Source organism: Liolophura sinensis, chromosome 8, assembly GCF_032854445.1.
Source record: "Liolophura sinensis isolate JHLJ2023 chromosome 8, CUHK_Ljap_v2, whole genome shotgun sequence".
Lineage (NCBI taxonomy): Eukaryota > Metazoa > Mollusca > Polyplacophora > Chitonida > Chitonidae > Liolophura > Liolophura sinensis.
The window spans coordinates 19,493,720-19,510,948 of record NC_088302.1 but is presented as its reverse complement, the minus strand read 5'-3'; the positions used below and the strand labels follow the sequence as shown (position 1 = coordinate 19,510,948).

Genomic DNA, 17,229 nt, shown 5'->3' with positions numbered 1-17,229 from the left:
CCTGGGACAGACAGACAGTAGCCATGTGCCTTCATCAAAAACAGCTAGGCACTTCTGCACCTACATTTCTGATATACTTTGCTAAATGATGTTTTTTTTTTATAACAAGGATATAAGCTATGTTTTCGAAGCCAAAGTTTGTCATCTACAACAGAAAATAAATATCGCAATCCACGAACAAGTATAACCATCTAATTAATAGTAATTAACGTGTTTTATAGTTTGGTGTAATTGACTCATACTGTTACTTTCACAAACTGCATATTGTAATTCTTCTAATTTTTAAGAAAAATATTAACAGTGCAGAAAGAAAAAAAATTACATGTTCCCTCCTTTTTTTATATGTACGTGTTTCAATTGATGATGTGAGAAAAGAGAAACATTGTATTCCTGTTACAATTACATTTACATATAAATGTATACTGACTAAATGGAGCAGACCAGATGTCCTAAAAATCACACAGATTATGAGATTATGAGATTACATTACAGACAGCCTACATTTCTGCCTCCCTTTACAGTGAGAAAAACTTGGTCTGCCTTACCTGCGAGGTCTGAGGATGTAGTCTTTGTTGGGCACATGGCGGCCAGGCCTTTCTGTGAGAACAGCAGTATGGTCCAGGGGAATCTCCACCAGCCCCAGGAAGTCATCACGTGTCTGTTAGTACAACAACAACGTACAGTATACACCATTACATATGCATGCAGCCTGATCAAAATGAACTAAAAGCAGCTGGGCATGACAATGCATAACAATCTGCAAGTGTATAACAATTCAGAAACTTTGGATTGTTTATTTAAATTTTTTTCACACAAAGAATTCTCAAAGCATGCTGACGTTTGCACATGCTCCTTTGACAAAAACTGACATAGCATGGAGAATGTAACATACATGGTGAAGCAGGCCTACGGAACATGAATTGTGAATTTTGACAAGATTTTATTCTGCAGATGAACGTGAGTGACTTGCAGTGCTCAAGTCTGAATGTTTCACGCTGCACGTATAATATATGTGTGTCATATTATCTATCTCTATCTGGTTTATTCCGCTAAAATGATCTTCTGTCAGACATGGGAATTGATGGTCAGAAAAAAGTCTGAAAAAAAAAGTCTGAAAGTCTCAATAAAGTCTGAAAATACCTCACTCTACCTTCAAATTACACTTGCAATCACCTGACCTGATGAAATCTGTAAGCTTTTGTTACTTCACATTTTAAACAAAAGAGTCTGAAATCAGCCAACTAGAAGAAATCTCTGACGTACACGTAGTGTTATTTACTGTGAACACATAAATGTGTTGGTACTTACTACAGCTTAATAACATCAAATAATATCGATTCAATAGGGAAATTTTTTCTTCAGGAAGGATGATTCTCTAATTTCATGTGTGAAATGACTTCGCTTAGCTGAGACAATCTTGTGCAGACTGAGGCAAGTACATGTAGTTTCAACAGTAAACAATCAAACACATCTATGTACATGTACTTCAAGTGCATGAATCATAAATTTTATATGTTCACAACAACTATTAACACACAGGAAAACATGTAAAAAGCAGCAAAGTAAGTTATGCAATCTGCCAGCACAACGGAAGTAATGACACAGATAACTTTCGTAACTATTAACCCATGTAAAACTACTGCATGTGTTCTGGACGCACGCTACATGTACATCAAGGGTTTATCTAAACAGCTTCTCCTAACTACAATGGACTACTACTGAAATAATCCAAAACAACATTATTATATACTCATATGGTTTGTCTAGAAATGTGAATATGTAAATGTATCTACCAAGGCATATATGTACATATATGCATTCAGTTGGCTGTGACTGGCATGACTGGGTATGTACATGCCAAACTTTCAACAATTAATAGATGTCAGTCAGGTCTTCATGGCTCACTGCGCTACCTGTACAAGGTATATAATGTGACATGCTGGTGACCCGGTTTTCCTGTATAAATATTTTTTTGTTATGTACTAACCTGTTCTGACCACATGTACTTGGACAAATCATGTTTTCCACTTATACAACTCACCATACCAATTTATAAAAAAAAATTATTTAAGAAATTTTTGCTCCATGCATAATATCCTGTTTGATAGATCAGGAAAATAGATAAAGGCAAAGGTTAACTATTACCGCTCATAAAAATGGGTTGAATAAGGTTCTATCTCATAACAGGAAGTCTCCACATATACAGGTAAATGGGATGTGTCAAAAGCCTCTTATGTGTACAAAGCAGGTAGGCCACACCTGTACATCAATCCATATACTATTAACTGACAAGAAGTAGGTCATACAATATGGGTCTTTCCTTATTTTTTTTACATGCATGACATGCACATACCTAGCCTCATGGGATGGCCAAACAGTAAACTTAGCAAACCATTAGCCTTTGCAGTGACTAGCTTTCCCTCATTAACAATACTTATATAAACAAAAACATCTGAAATTGTATACACACTGACATTTTATAGTAACCAAGCCCAAAAGCTGTTGGTTTTAATATGTGGACCGAGTGATCAAACTAATCAAATCTCTTTGCACAGGGCAAGTAAGTTTCATAGTTTTACAGTGGTAGACCTAATTTGAGCCCTTTTTGCTAATATGTAACATACAGAGATATTTGCATAATTTAATAGCTTCACGTGGGAATATAATTACATAAATTTTCCATATTCATGTACCTGTGTTAATGGGTGTAAAATCCAAAAAATATTCCTTTTATAAATCTGATATTAATATCATAATATTTCAAGTTTTTGCAAGTAAGTTGTGTGTTTAGCCTGGTGTTTGATATACTTAACCTCTTCTCTTATTTCAGCCCAACTACTGGACCCAAAACTGTACTGGGGTTAAGAAGCTTCAACTGTTCCCACCATGTATTATAATTACTAGCTCATATCCCGCTAAACTCAGTAACTGGTAATGTACAATGGCACTAGTTACAGACTGCACCTCATGATCTCATCTCACGACATGTAAATGTGAACCTACAAAACTTTGTGTGTATAGAGTGTTTACAAAGGAGTGTCACATGACTAGCCTGCAGCCATGAGATTTTAGGGCTGGCTGGCTCGTCTACCCCTTGGGTATTCCCCATCCATGCTCAACTTATTACTGTGAATTTAAACTACAGAGGAAAAATACAGCTGCTGATGCAGTAAAAAGCACTTTTAAGCATCTGTGATACATATTTACTGATTATTAACTATACATCTACATGATGAGTATTGTCTTACACACAGAAGTACAGTAAAGCCTGTAATAGACTAAGGGTGTACCGTTATCACTGCCAATGTTATTATGTTAACATGTAAATGGCATATCCATGCACCGGGAGCCTGTAACTTATCACAGGGGTGACATATATGGCCACTGTCAATAATCCGACCTGTAGTCTGTGACTACTAGGGTATTTTATGTCAATGTATTACTTACACAAATTAACATACTGAAGTGTTTATCTAAGGGTGGTGAGTAGGCATTTGACAATAGTTAAATGTGCCAATTTCCCTGATCAATGTGCCCTACATGTTACTTTTCGCACCAGATGTCTTCAGTGCTACAAATTTAATTATCCTTATTTGACATTTGACAACATAATAATATGATAAATGCAGTAACTTGCTATGTGAAATAATATACATGTATACTCTCACAGGAAACCATTAAATAAATGATACATGCCCTGAATTTCTGTGATACCAAATGTGCATTTAACCATAAAAATTAACTATACTCTTTTGGCTTGGGTAATTTACACGTACATATATATCATTTGTGTAAAAAAGTTAATATATACATGTATGAACTTATTAATCTTAAAATACACTTCAATCAGACAACCACAATATCACACACATTTGAACCAGTATGTTATTTTCTCTTGAAGTTTTACTTGAGGTTATATTCTAAAATATTTATTGGGAACAATTTTCATGCTCGGTATTTGTTAATTGCACACATATTTGACACTCTACACTTTTATAGAGCTATATTTATCATGAAATTGTGTGATTTATGGTGAAAGAAGTGTAATACCAAGGACTAGTTTCCCATACATATGTGACGTAAAGATATGCACTGGTGAAAAACAAGTGGTCTTATACAAATGTTAGACTACACAAATGGCCACACATTCATTGTCGACTGTGTGTTGTCACAAAAGAAACAAGTCCTATTAACAAATTTCCTGCCCAAGGCCAGGTTTCAACCCACACCTTTTGTGTCATAGCAAATGGACGAAAATCACCTCTAAAGGTGAAAACTGTTGGTTGGGAAATGTCTATATCCTTCTCCTGTCACTACAGTGTGAATTTTTCAGAAGTCAGGCACCAATATGCTGACTACTGCCACTGACTTCCAAGCAGGTATCTCTAGATCCTGAAGTCTATCAAAAAATGTAACACACCCACATGTAACAGATGAGTCAACTCCTCACCCTTCGTTTTGACATAATCTTATCAGCTTCTGACTTTGTTTACTGTATTTCACTGTGTTTGTTTACTGTGTTTCACTAGTTTTTTTTTATGTCAAAATGATCTTTCAGAAGTCCATAAAGGCCTTAAAATAATACTTTTGATGCCAACACCAGTTGCTCTTAGGGCGGATGAATCAATCGATTAGAAATGATTAAAATGCGACTCCTAAAAAATGCTAAACTTCAGATATTTATGAGTATTTCTGTCTTCAATGTTTATGTCGCTTCGGGAATTTTTAGACATATTATGGATGCAAGAAATAAACTCATACCAATAACTTAATAAACAAACTCAAACGTTGCTAACCAGTGCTACCTATCAAGAAACATTCACCACGCCTGGACGGAGAACTTACCACTCTGTTGGAATCAAACACCTCAAACAGTAGCCGGTTGTCTCTTGGGTTAACCTGACCCAAAAAAAAACATCACACCAATACAGAATATTTATTTACTTATTTATATGATTAGTGTTTTAAGCCATACTCAAGATTATTTCACTTATACAATGATGGCCAACATTATGGTGGGCGAAAACCTGGAAGAACCTAGGGAGACCCCATACACAACCTGTGAGGAAGCTCGTTTGAGCTGGGCTTGAACTCACACCAACTGCATTAGTCAGAGGCTCCTGGGTCATTGTCCTACACTAGCATGGTAACCACTAGGACACAGAGGCCCCTCATGATAGTCATGATAGGTTTAGCCAAATTTTGAAATAAGATTGTTACACTTAGACTTTTCTCAAATGTTTCTGTATCACTCCCATGTTTTAGTTTTATCAGAAAGTGGTGCCCCAAAGAGTATACTCATCACATTCACAGCATTCTGAGCAACTGTTAAATTGCAACTGACTTCATTGCATTTTTTTTTCTTTTCACCTAATTCTGCTTAAGCCATTATATTGAAAGGGTGGGTGGGGGGGGGGGAATTTGCTACCATTTAAACATTTACATAACAATTAAAATAAAAACTGGATTTACTCACGATATTGTAAGTCTTTCATTATAGCAACAAAGACTATTCCAATAATATGATTAAATGCTTTCAAAAACTAATTTTATATTATGTAATTGATCCCATCCATTTAGTACTCATCTTACACTTCTCTTACTTACTGATCAGACAAGACATAAAAATCAACTGTGACTTACCCTAAATATGAATTCTTCAGCCCATTTTGGATTTAGTGACTACAAGACAATAACATAAAGGATGACATTACTTATATGGACATCTTGGTATAATAATTATATTATTTATGTACAGTTTGTATCAGTTACAAATCATGTGGGGTTCCAACTGTTGAAAACCAGGCAAAATATAACTTGTGAGAAAAGACATGGAATACATGGATTTCAAGGTATTTGTAAATTTATCTCTGAGAAAAATGTAACAAACTATATGTATATCTACAATGTAAAACCAGCGCAATCTCATTCTAGGTACATATAACATAAAACGCTCAAAGAGAGCGAAAGTACTTAGAACCTGAACAATTAAAACTTTTCTTTTTTGATGTAATTTAACACTGAAGACCACTAATATATTATCATTTGATGCAAACACAGACAACTACACAACCGCTTCCACATAATAAAACATAGCATGCTTTGCTTTAGAATCTTATAAAAATAATAATAATAATACTTTATTTTCTGAGGGAGATCAATTAGTTACAAAAATCAATCTTCCTTGAGCCTCTCATGCATACACACATTTTTTTTAGGTCTCTTTCAATTTTAACCTCTTTCACTTATACACATAAATTACATGTACTTAGCAAGGAAATTTCAGTATTCACATTATTTAAGTCTTTCACAAGTATCTGATAGTCAAGACTATTATATCGTTTCCTACACAAAAAAATGCTCTGTTAACATACCCTATAGGTTGGAGTGTTCAAATGGTTCATTAATATTCATAAAATTATTCTGAAAGCTTCAGAGAAATGGGAGGTTTAGTGAAAATTTTCTGTACCAAAACAAGAGCCTAGTACCTTTTTGATTGTTTTTGTGGATACACTGTCGATTATCCCTTCATCTCTATCTCCTCGGTATAATACAATCTTCACATACGGGTCACTGAAAAAGGAATTAGAAAACCTAACTTACATGTACTGAAATATGCCTATTCAGTGGATAAATATCTCAAACATGTTATATATGTGTAATGTAATTCCCCAACCTTTCCACACATAAAAGAGCAACTTACAGTGCAATTTATGAACATTTTTCATTTGATTTTGGAGACAAAACTATCTTTTACCAGTCTACACAGAATAATGCGATCAGTATATGCTTAAATAAAACACCTTGCAAACATGTGAAAAGGTTGAAGAATTACAGTATTCAAAACATATACATAATGGGCCAAGTTCATACAATCTTTGAAATGCTTACTAAATGAAAACCAATGACAACAGAGGATGCCATTGACCTTTAGCAAATTGCTGATGATCTTTTTCATGTGACTTACAGATGCACACACCATACTGGTTGCATACAAGTGGTCTTAAAACGAATGTTAGATTGTGCAAGCACCACATATATATTTCTGACATTCACTCGGTGTGTAGACGGACAAGGTTAATGTCAGAATGTTAAATATGAAGGGAGATCATTTAGCTGGTTGAATTAACTTATAATTTGATTTTGGAGACAAAACTATATGTACATTGCTTGGGTTGGCCAATTTCAGAGCGTCATAAAAGGACTAATTTTACAATCTACACAGAATAATGCCTTCAGAATATGCTTGAACATTTTTCATTTGACACCTTGCAAAAAAGCAAAAAGGTTGAAGAATTACAAGTAAGCACTTTAATGACACCACCACAAGTATAAATTTTAATATCAAATTTCTGACTTATAATCATGGTCAGAGTATCAAGTGGGGCTCAACTTTCTGTCCTTTCAAACATGGCCCCCATATAAAGTACACTTTCAAATAGATACTACAGCTCTCCTATCTCAAATGGTGATCGGGGGAAACATACAGAGTGAAAGGTAAATAACTTGGGAGGATAACTTTGAGGTTTTGAAAAGATCTTTGGCTAAAATTACAGAGAAAAATAAACCACATTCACATTTCAGGCTATGTCTTACTACACTGGCAGCAACACGGTGAAAACACCGCAACACTTCTACTTTTCAGCTTTTTTAATGATGTTTAATTAAGCTACAAGTTACTGCAAATGGGAATATGTTACAAAATGTATAGTTTTAATGGTATTGATATCATTATTTAATGTAGCAAGCATGCTTCTGCTAGGTTAATTCATAGGTCAGTGATTGAAAATTAGCACCCGGTTCTTGTTTTCAGTCTGTGGATTATAACAATGCCTGTTTTCAACATAGTCATCTCAATACTGTCCTTCACAGTATAGTTATCTACCAGAGCTTGCACATATTGTTCATATTTATGCTGCTAGCAAGGCACTCCCCACTCCAACTGAAGTTCGCAACTTTGCCATGTTTCGGATTTTTGCTGTTGCAGTAGCCTCGTCATTTCACTAGCTCTTATTTTGCAGTTCTATCAATCAACATACCAAAAAGAGCTACAGTAATGTATCTAAAGACTAAAGTAGCACTGCCAATGGTAAAAAAAAGACAGCTAAGAACTTTGCAGATGAAAGAAAAAGTTACTGAGATTAAATGAGATATAATACTAATTTTGGAGTATGGCAGTAAAATAAACTCAACCAACTAAAGACTTATACAGATATAATTAAAATACTTTGCAGGCTTTCACCCACAGAAACATTCTCTCATTGATATCAATGTTTATTACCTGGGTTGGTTTACCACTCTGATCTAAACAGTCTTAAATACAGGTCTTCTGTATGAAAAGGGGCACAGATAGTTCAGTAAGTCAAATCGATCATAATCATCCATTGTGGTCTATTCTCAACAATTTCTGACATTTTCCCACCTAAGTGTTTAGCCTGTTAAAAAGAAAATTCTTTCACTGATGTTTTTGTCACTCACTTTGAGTTTGACACTAGTAGCCTACAATGTCATAATCATGTGATTGACTGCTAGCACTACCAGGTTCGTGGCAAAATCTTCTTCCGGATAGTTAGCCTGTAGCGTTCAATATGACAACAAACAAATAAAATGATCAGTTATCAAGTTTGTGGAATAATTAGATCACAACTCACCTAGCTCCAAATATATCTTTCTTGGCGAGATTTACTCCAGCTATAACTCGGACACGGAGTAATCGGGTTGTGCCGGACGGACTCTGGAATAATCAGTACAGGAAAAACATGTCAGTACGAGAAACAACCAAAACTGCCAACATAGCTATACGACAGAAGATAAAACAATAATTACTGGAACGTCTGGTAGTCCGTGGATTTCCGAATTTTCAGCCATCAACGCAAACTCTTAATTTCTTCTTGTGAACGGGGTTAATTTCTCCGACAGTAAGCCTGTTTTGATACGACTGCGCAGGCGTCTAATGTCAAGTGACCCGGATGTCGCAATATAATTTTCTACCTTCATCCGAAGAAGAACGTCAGCGTCAGGGGAAAAAAACACGACATTGCGAAATACGTGATGAAAGCCGACGATGTGGATGATAGAACTCGTTGCTGCAGTGATATTTACGTTAATGAACGCCCACGCAAATCTCATAGAACAGTGGTTTATTTGATCAGTTAAACATCTGACTTATTACATGTATGTTGGATGTAACATGCATTGGATGACAACGGCGGAATGACGCGATCAAACATGTTATTAGGCATATGTGTAAAAAGGATGGGCTTCATCAAAGTCAAATAGAATTCACCAAATTTTGGTTTTGTTTGTTTAGTTCAATTCATAATTAAACAGCGAAGGCTTTCTGCGCTCTATGTCTAATTATTGCTAGGAATTTTTAATAATAATTGTATAACTACATGTAGAATATTTTTTTTTTATAGAAATTTCACATATAAATATATCGGTACCACAGTTGGCAGGCTATATTAAGTTACGATATTTATTTATTTGATTGGTGGTGTACGTCGTACTCAAGAACATTTCACTTAGGTAGGCCTATACGACAGTGGCTACCATTATGATGGGAGGGCAGGCTACATAAGTCGTTGGTGATCGGTTCTGAAATGTCGTTGGAATTTCCTCAGCAGTACATAATTATGTACATCGCGGAAATTCTCCCCACAGAAGGGCTTTCTTCAATTTGATAGAACAGGGGAGATAACAAGGGTCTAGGTACTTGACTAATTGTTGAGGTCTAATGTTATTTTCGATTTATTTTTATACTGAATTGAGTTCGTTGCGACAGCTAGGTCACCAGACTGTAGGGGTCTACATTGTGTATGCATGCTATAGTCTATGTCTTTTAGAGAGTCGCCTAGGTTCAGCTATCCGTAAAATCAGTCATACTCACTAGCAAAATTGCCTTTATTCAGTGACACGCAACAACATAAGCTCCCAACATTCATATGTTGAACGTCCATATTATCGCAAGGAAAATGAAGGTACCTGTAGAAGACTTTCTCTAATTCATAATGGTAAAGTCCATAAGCTCGGGCTCGACGGCAAGAGCCCATTGCCTCGAGTGACGTCATAATTATTCAAAAACAAGTAGCATGCTAAATATTGGGCAGAGTTCAACATGTTTTGACGGAGGGCGACACCAGTTACCTAAACTGCTATCGGTTTCACTGTAATACCTGTTTCTAACTCTGTCGTATTTGGAATTGTTTACACGTTTTAATTTTATATAACCTTAATAAATGAATTTTATTTTATCTTCTGTAGTATGTGATCACACGGCAGTGTGTTTTTAAAACTGGGTGTTAGGAAATTTTGTTATAAAACACAATGTAGTATATTTGCAGAGACAGTAGTGTAAGCTGTGTTACTGCGTGTAGTTTGTTCTAACCGCACGTTGATGCGCCTATTGTAAAACAAATTATTCTCCACGCCCATTCTCCAGCATGCCACAGTTTTTAAAAATAATGATGTCGTCCCCCGAGGCAACGGGTACTTGGCGTCGAAACTGAACTTATGAAGTTTAACGTTATAAATTGGAAAATGTGTTCTAATTTGATTTTCTTTGCAAGAATATGAACTTCCAACATATCCATGTGTACAACTTGTGTTGTAACCTGTCACTGACTGATTTTACAGAGAGGTGAATATAGGTGACTCTCTAACGGAAATAGAGAGAAACCCACGACCGTCCGCAGGTTTTGACAGACCTTACCACGTTCGGCCGGAGAGGAAGCCAGCATGAGCTGGACTCAGCGCGACCGTATTGGTGAGAGGCTTCCGGGTAATTACGCTATTCTATAATTTTGTACGCCAGCACCTAAATGCAGAATGCACCGTAAGCTTTGGCGTAGTCGTCATAAATGTGTCCAAAAGCCACAAATCTTACCTATTAAATCATTTCATTGCAATGTTGGTGCCGATACATGCATATACAAGAAACAGTTGAATGGTCCCCGCTGCACAATGTCATTTATTTAGCTTTAACATATATTGTAATCAGGAAAATGTTTACTTTTGTAAAACTTGAGAAATCATTTATTTGAAAGATTTCAACATCACTCCAGAGTTCAAAAATCCATATGAATGAGCATTTTACTGAATGACTCCCTATAGTTTTAAACTTTATGAAATCATTGATACATGTAGTTTATTTTATACCGCAATGAATAGTGAATTGTTACGTATATGTAGGCTATGTGTATGCCTCAAGTTGTACCGTATAAAAATAGTAGGCCTACAAGGACATCTCATAGGGCACCCACATAAACACTTTTAAATTATTAATTCTACCTCCGGCGAAGTAAACAGCATTCGTGTCACGCCTGACCTGAGAATTGACTACATGAGCGCAACTTCTCTTTGGAGATGCACAGTTCGTCTGCACGAGACAACGCCTCTCCCTATCCAACACGCACACATAACTTACCACCATCCCTCGAGAACTGGCTAGGATAACTATATCACTTCACCATATGAATTTTTAATTAACGCATCGCTTATATAATTACATCACCATAAACACGCGAAAATTTGACAAACAGAAATACACATATACGAATATTAGAGGAACTGAAATAAACCCAGAACGCATGCAGAACGCGTAACGTTTGACTAATTATCCCTGTACGTATTTACTTTTACGGACTATAGGACAGCTATGTACTACGTACAGTTGTAAAGCAAAAGGGCACTGTTACTTCTAGATCGCATATTTTCGTGTTATCCATTATATATATATATCACTTAATGATGCGTTGCCTGCAATACTGGGCAATGTAGTCTTCACCTTTATTGTGTTTGAAACGTTGCGGAAGTTTTTACAGAATTATTATTGTAATAAAATACGATATTTTCAACATTTCGGTACAAAACACTCTCTGAAGGTTGCACAGATGTTTTAAAAATAGAGATTGTCCATATGTACGTTATACCAGAATTCTATTAATGGACGTCTGGTTATATACATAGACCTTGTATATATAAACGTTATTTTAGAGAAAACACGTGGTAATCACGAGAAAAAAAAGTACATCTGTGCAAATAGATTATTTTAAAAATTTAATACTTTTGTGATCTAATGACATGCGTGGCACCATTGCAAGCGAGAAATACATGTACTTCACTGCATCTTTATTTCTTTGCAATTGCCCTCCACCCTTGCTCAAATAAAGTTGCCGGTTACGTAACGCTTATTCCGCTATTACTAATACCATGCATGTATGTTTCATCAGTGTGTACAAATCATCTGTACTTCAGCAGAATTTATGAATTAATATATACGTCTATAAATGTAGGTTATAGGTTGGTTATAGCATTTGTTATCTTTTACCCCATATGATGTAATACATAAATGTATTTAGGCGTATATGCATATACGCCATATTTTTCTTTTAATATATTCCCTAGTACACAATTAAGCCATATAGATTATTACAACCATTGTGCCATTTTTAAAGATAATTCAACAAGAAGTATCGGAGTGGAAACCAGAGAAGAAGAAGGCAATTAATAGAATATGTGTTTTTTATTTAAAAAAAATAATCTGCCGTAGTAGCACAATATATTCTAGCATCACTCAGATAACACACTTTCTGTTAAGTTTAATATTATTTTTTTGAGTGCATGAACATCGTATATATATATATATATAATCGAGGCAAGCATGTAGGTTACTGGCTTATGAAACATGGCAACATAGTCATGTCGTGTTGATAAACCAGTTATGCAGACAAGTATATAATGTATTACACTTTGCACTTCTTAATTATAAATAAATAAAGAAGAAAAAAAAAAAAAAACCCGGCCCCCCTCTCCTTATTGCCACTGCGTAAGCCTATTTCACAGACGGGTGTTAGATAGAGGTGTGCATCCAGACACCTGCGAGCATGATACAACTGGAAAATAGTTTAGTTTAAACATATGATTTTCAAGTTTATAAATGTTTTCTGTGTATTTCGCAGAATTGCACGTTCTTACAGTACCATCATATTAGAACCCTGGCTCACCAACTCCATTAAATTTAGTCATAATAATAAATATGGTAATGCTTGGTGTGTGAAACTATGAAAACATTCAATCAATGAAACTTAGTTTTGGACAATTGTGCGGAGAGTATGGAAATCTTACGTGGACACCCCTTCGTATTTTCATTAGATTTAGTTTTATTGATAACTGTTCACAGCGTTTGTTAAATACATTTGGTTACTGAAATGATTACCTGTTTCTCACCTGGTATATATCTGGTAAGAGAAACAGAGTGACACTAAATATGGCCTATGCATATCGGAATCGAAATGCTCGTATAAGTAAGCCTGAATTATCAAGAGCCCCCTGAGTGGCGGTTTCAAACTTGTATTCATATATATAATAAAACATATGCACTTTGGATGAGTTTCAGGAAGACAATATGCAGTCTTTCGGAGTAGATATATATAAATCACAGTATGTAGTATACCATTTTCACAGTATCTTATAAACATAGGAGATAAATTAACTCTTGTGTCTTTCTGAAAGATGTCGACTCTGCACGACATCCGTAAGTAATGTTCGCTGATATATGTACCTCTGTTTATTATACACGTTTATTATATACGTTGTGTTCATATACTTTGGCACTAAATTTCACCTGATACAGATCAATTATTGCACTCAAGCCGAGTGTCATGGCCTCAATCCATCCACTGGGTTCTTCAGACGGCGAATAATACATCAGTGACACAAATGAATTCAATTAATCAGTTAATTGCAATAGTCATGGTTTCATGGGTTTTATGTATTTGGCTGGTGTTTTATACTCAAGAATACTCAAGAATACTTCACTTATAGGACGACGGTGAGCGTTATCGCGGGAGATTTGTATCTAACATGGTGGGCAGGAAAAACAGAGCTTGTTGACATCACACCATGTGAAGGTGACACCTCTTTTCTAGGTTGTGTATTGGATTGGAAAACGATGAAGGTATTAGATGCCATACATAAAGGAAAGCGATAACATACAAGAGGACAGACGAGAAAAAAGCGTCACTTAGTCCTCATGTTGACTGGAGTAAAAGATGACGAATATATGCAGGGGATGTTGACTGTGAAATGGGATACGACGGCATATCTGAGAGATACTCAGTCAAGGAACACCGTCACATGTGAGATAACGTAGACAGAGGAAAATATAAGGGTTATAAGATAGGATAGCGACAACCGACGGCTGACTTGAGCCATAGGAAAAGGCGGATTTGAGACAGGCTGAGGAAAAACTGACGGTAATATGTGGACATTAGGGGTTGAGGATAAGTTGATGATGTGGACTTCGGCTTTTAAATGATAACAAGGGAAAACAGGCTAAGGCCTTTAGATAATAATCGAGGGAAACAAACTATGGGTTTCAGGTGACGAGGGAAACTGACTTAGAGTTTTAGAAGATTAATGAAACGCACTAAGGGTGCTATAAATTAGGCTAGGGGAAACAGACTACTGGTTATAGACGATGAGGTGAACAGACGAATACAAATTTTATATGATGAACGAGGGAAACAGGCTAAGGCATTTACATGGTGATCCAGGGAAACAGACTACGGGTTTCAGTTCATGAGGGAGACTACGGGTTTCAGTTCATGAGGGAATCTACGGGCTTCAATTCATAAGGAAAACAGACTACTGGTTTCACTTCAAACAGACTGAAAGATTCTTAGATGGTGAGAGAAACAGACTAAGGGTTCTAGACGATGAGGGAAACATATTAAGGGTTTCAGATGATTACGAGGGAAACAGACTAAGAATTTTGGATAATGATCGAGGGAAAAAGATTGAGTATTTTAGGCAATGACGGAGGAAACAGATTACAAAATTTTGATGAAAATGAGGGAAACATTTAAAGGTTTTGGATGTTGTGGAAAACCGACTCTCGTCGATGTTATATAAATACCCAATGCAAGAAAATGGCGCGATGCGGAAAAACAACCCAGAGAGAAACCGTGGAGAAACTGACGAAGGATTTCAATAACCAGATGGTATTAAAGAATGGTGAAGAATTTTAAATGTCAGAAATGTATCAAGGGATGAGGTCAATTAGCAGTCATGGCTGATGTCACACACAGGTCTACAACAACATGCAGTGGTTGAATGCTTCTGCACACACATATAGGACAGACAGACACTTAGCAATTCAAATCTTACTCAGTGACAGTGATGCAGGTATAGGAATGTGAGGTGTTGGGTTAATACATGGACTCTTAAGCTCTCAAACTGTTAAGCAGAGAGAATATCACGTTTTCTGAGTAATAGTAGTATAGATTAGATGTTGGTGCTACAAACTATCCTGTTAAATGTTAAATTTGTTCTGCAGTGTTACCTCAACAGAACATTTTTGTTGGTGTAACAGGTTATCATTTTGTCCACAGTATGTTATGATACCACAGCTCTGTTCAATGGCTTCAATCAGAAGATATATTATTTTTTTAAACTTAGCAGATTAGTTTCCCCAAAGCAAAAAGATTACACTTTTGCGTCTTTTTTGTAGCATCCTTTCGTGTTAACTAGCATATATATATATATATATACATACCCACCCTTCTAAGTCTTGGTCTCCCCTCGTGGAAAGAGTGTGACAGTTCCCCTCGTCCCAGAAGCCCGACCCTTGTCCGCGTCCTCAGCGGTACGGGCTGAGATTGACGATTATTCGTGGACATCAGCCTGGGCCGGGGACGAGCATTGTGACGGTCCCACATAAGCATGATCGGCGTTAACACCTCAGGATGATGAGGATGTCAGAATAAAATACATACACACACTGTTGTAATCTCCCACACGGATTTTAAAACAGGACGTCGGATATATATGCAGAGGCTACAAAAATCCGCATTAAGACATGTAGGTGTCGCCTATATATGGGTAAACTTCCTGATCAGCGTTGCTCAACCGTTCTTAATGGCGGGACTACATACACCAAGTCACTTTATATACACCTTTAACTATACAGTCATATTCTCTTTCCACCGCTTTGGTTCAGTGAACAGCACCTCAATTTAAGGCCATCCTATGATATGCAGCATACATAGCATATATAGGCCATGCCACGCCAAGAAAAAAAAAAGAAAAAAAAAAAAGGGGGGGGGGGACACACAGATAAACCGCCCGAGGCTTGTTTTGGTCTTGTTGATTTCGTGTATAGGCAGGTCTATATAACTTGTTGTACAGTATTATCTGGCTTCTTGTATATATTAATTGGGTAATTAAAGGTGGATAATACGACGCAGTTACACGTACGGTGGCTGGACAAATCAGTGTTGAGAGTTTGTTCCCCTTAATTATGCGTGTTACACTTTATTACTTTAGTATATATTTTTTATATCATACTCAGGTACACCCGACATGTTCGTGTGAAACACAAAACACTGTTTAGAATGTACACCAATAGACAAGGCTTTTTATTGTAATATAAAAATAAAATATTTTTATAGTGAAGCAACAGATGTGTGTTGGGATTAGATGTGATTTAGGCTATATGTTCCTTTCGAGAGGCCATAACCGAGAAGCTTTTAATACATCCTATGTGAGTAATATGTTTTACCTTTGTCCCGAACACATCGACTATTTCCTATGCACACATGCCGAGATCGTTCTAAAGTCTGACAAGATATGCATGGAAACTGCATAGACAAGTTGGCATTTCCGCGCTTGGCAAACGTGATACTAGGGGATGGGTCATGTACTGGTAGACCCGATATAAGTATAAGTTGGATTGGTGCTGCATGGGTGGGGCGGTGGGTAAAGCAAAACAGAATTTAACTGAAAATAAAAACAGTATATAACCTTGGTGATGTAAATTTCATGTCCCGAATAAATACTTAGAATAAATACTGAAGAATCAAGTTGTCAAACATTAATATATATAGACCAATCTCAGGTAATACTTCACGCTTTGTAATGTATATATGTGTACAGGTAGGCCTATAAATCACTTAGTAAAAAAAAAAACATCTCCGTGGCCGAGTGGTTAGCACGCTAGTGCAGTAAAATGGCCTAGGAGTCTCTCACCAATGTGGTCGCTGTGAGTTCAAGCACATTTCAGGCTTTCCTCCCATCATGTAAAGCTGGCTGCCGTCGCATAGTGAATTATTATTGAGTACGATCTGGATCATGTCAGAATATTGTTTTTTTTTTTTCTCCAAATTTGGCGATGGCGTTCCGATAAAGAAATGGCCGCATCATTAGCCAGTGTGAGGCGCTGGTGAACAT

General features: G+C 36.4%; 1 protein-coding gene across 1 annotated transcript in view; it reads right to left on the bottom strand.

Annotated features, from left to right (window-relative positions):
* Positions 1-15,823, bottom strand: part of LOC135474039 (E3 ubiquitin-protein ligase NEDD4-like) — a 45,754-nt gene extending 29,931 nt beyond the window's left edge. The window contains 6 exon segments of the mRNA XM_064754025.1: positions 546-658; positions 4,846-4,899; positions 5,644-5,682; positions 6,489-6,573; positions 8,652-8,734; positions 15,561-15,823. Of these exon segments, the coding sequence (XP_064610095.1) occupies positions 546-658; positions 4,846-4,899; positions 5,644-5,682; positions 6,489-6,573; positions 8,652-8,734; positions 15,561-15,725 (539 nt within the window). The 5' untranslated portion in view covers positions 15,726-15,823.
* Between the last annotated feature and the right edge of the window lie 1,406 nt (positions 15,824-17,229).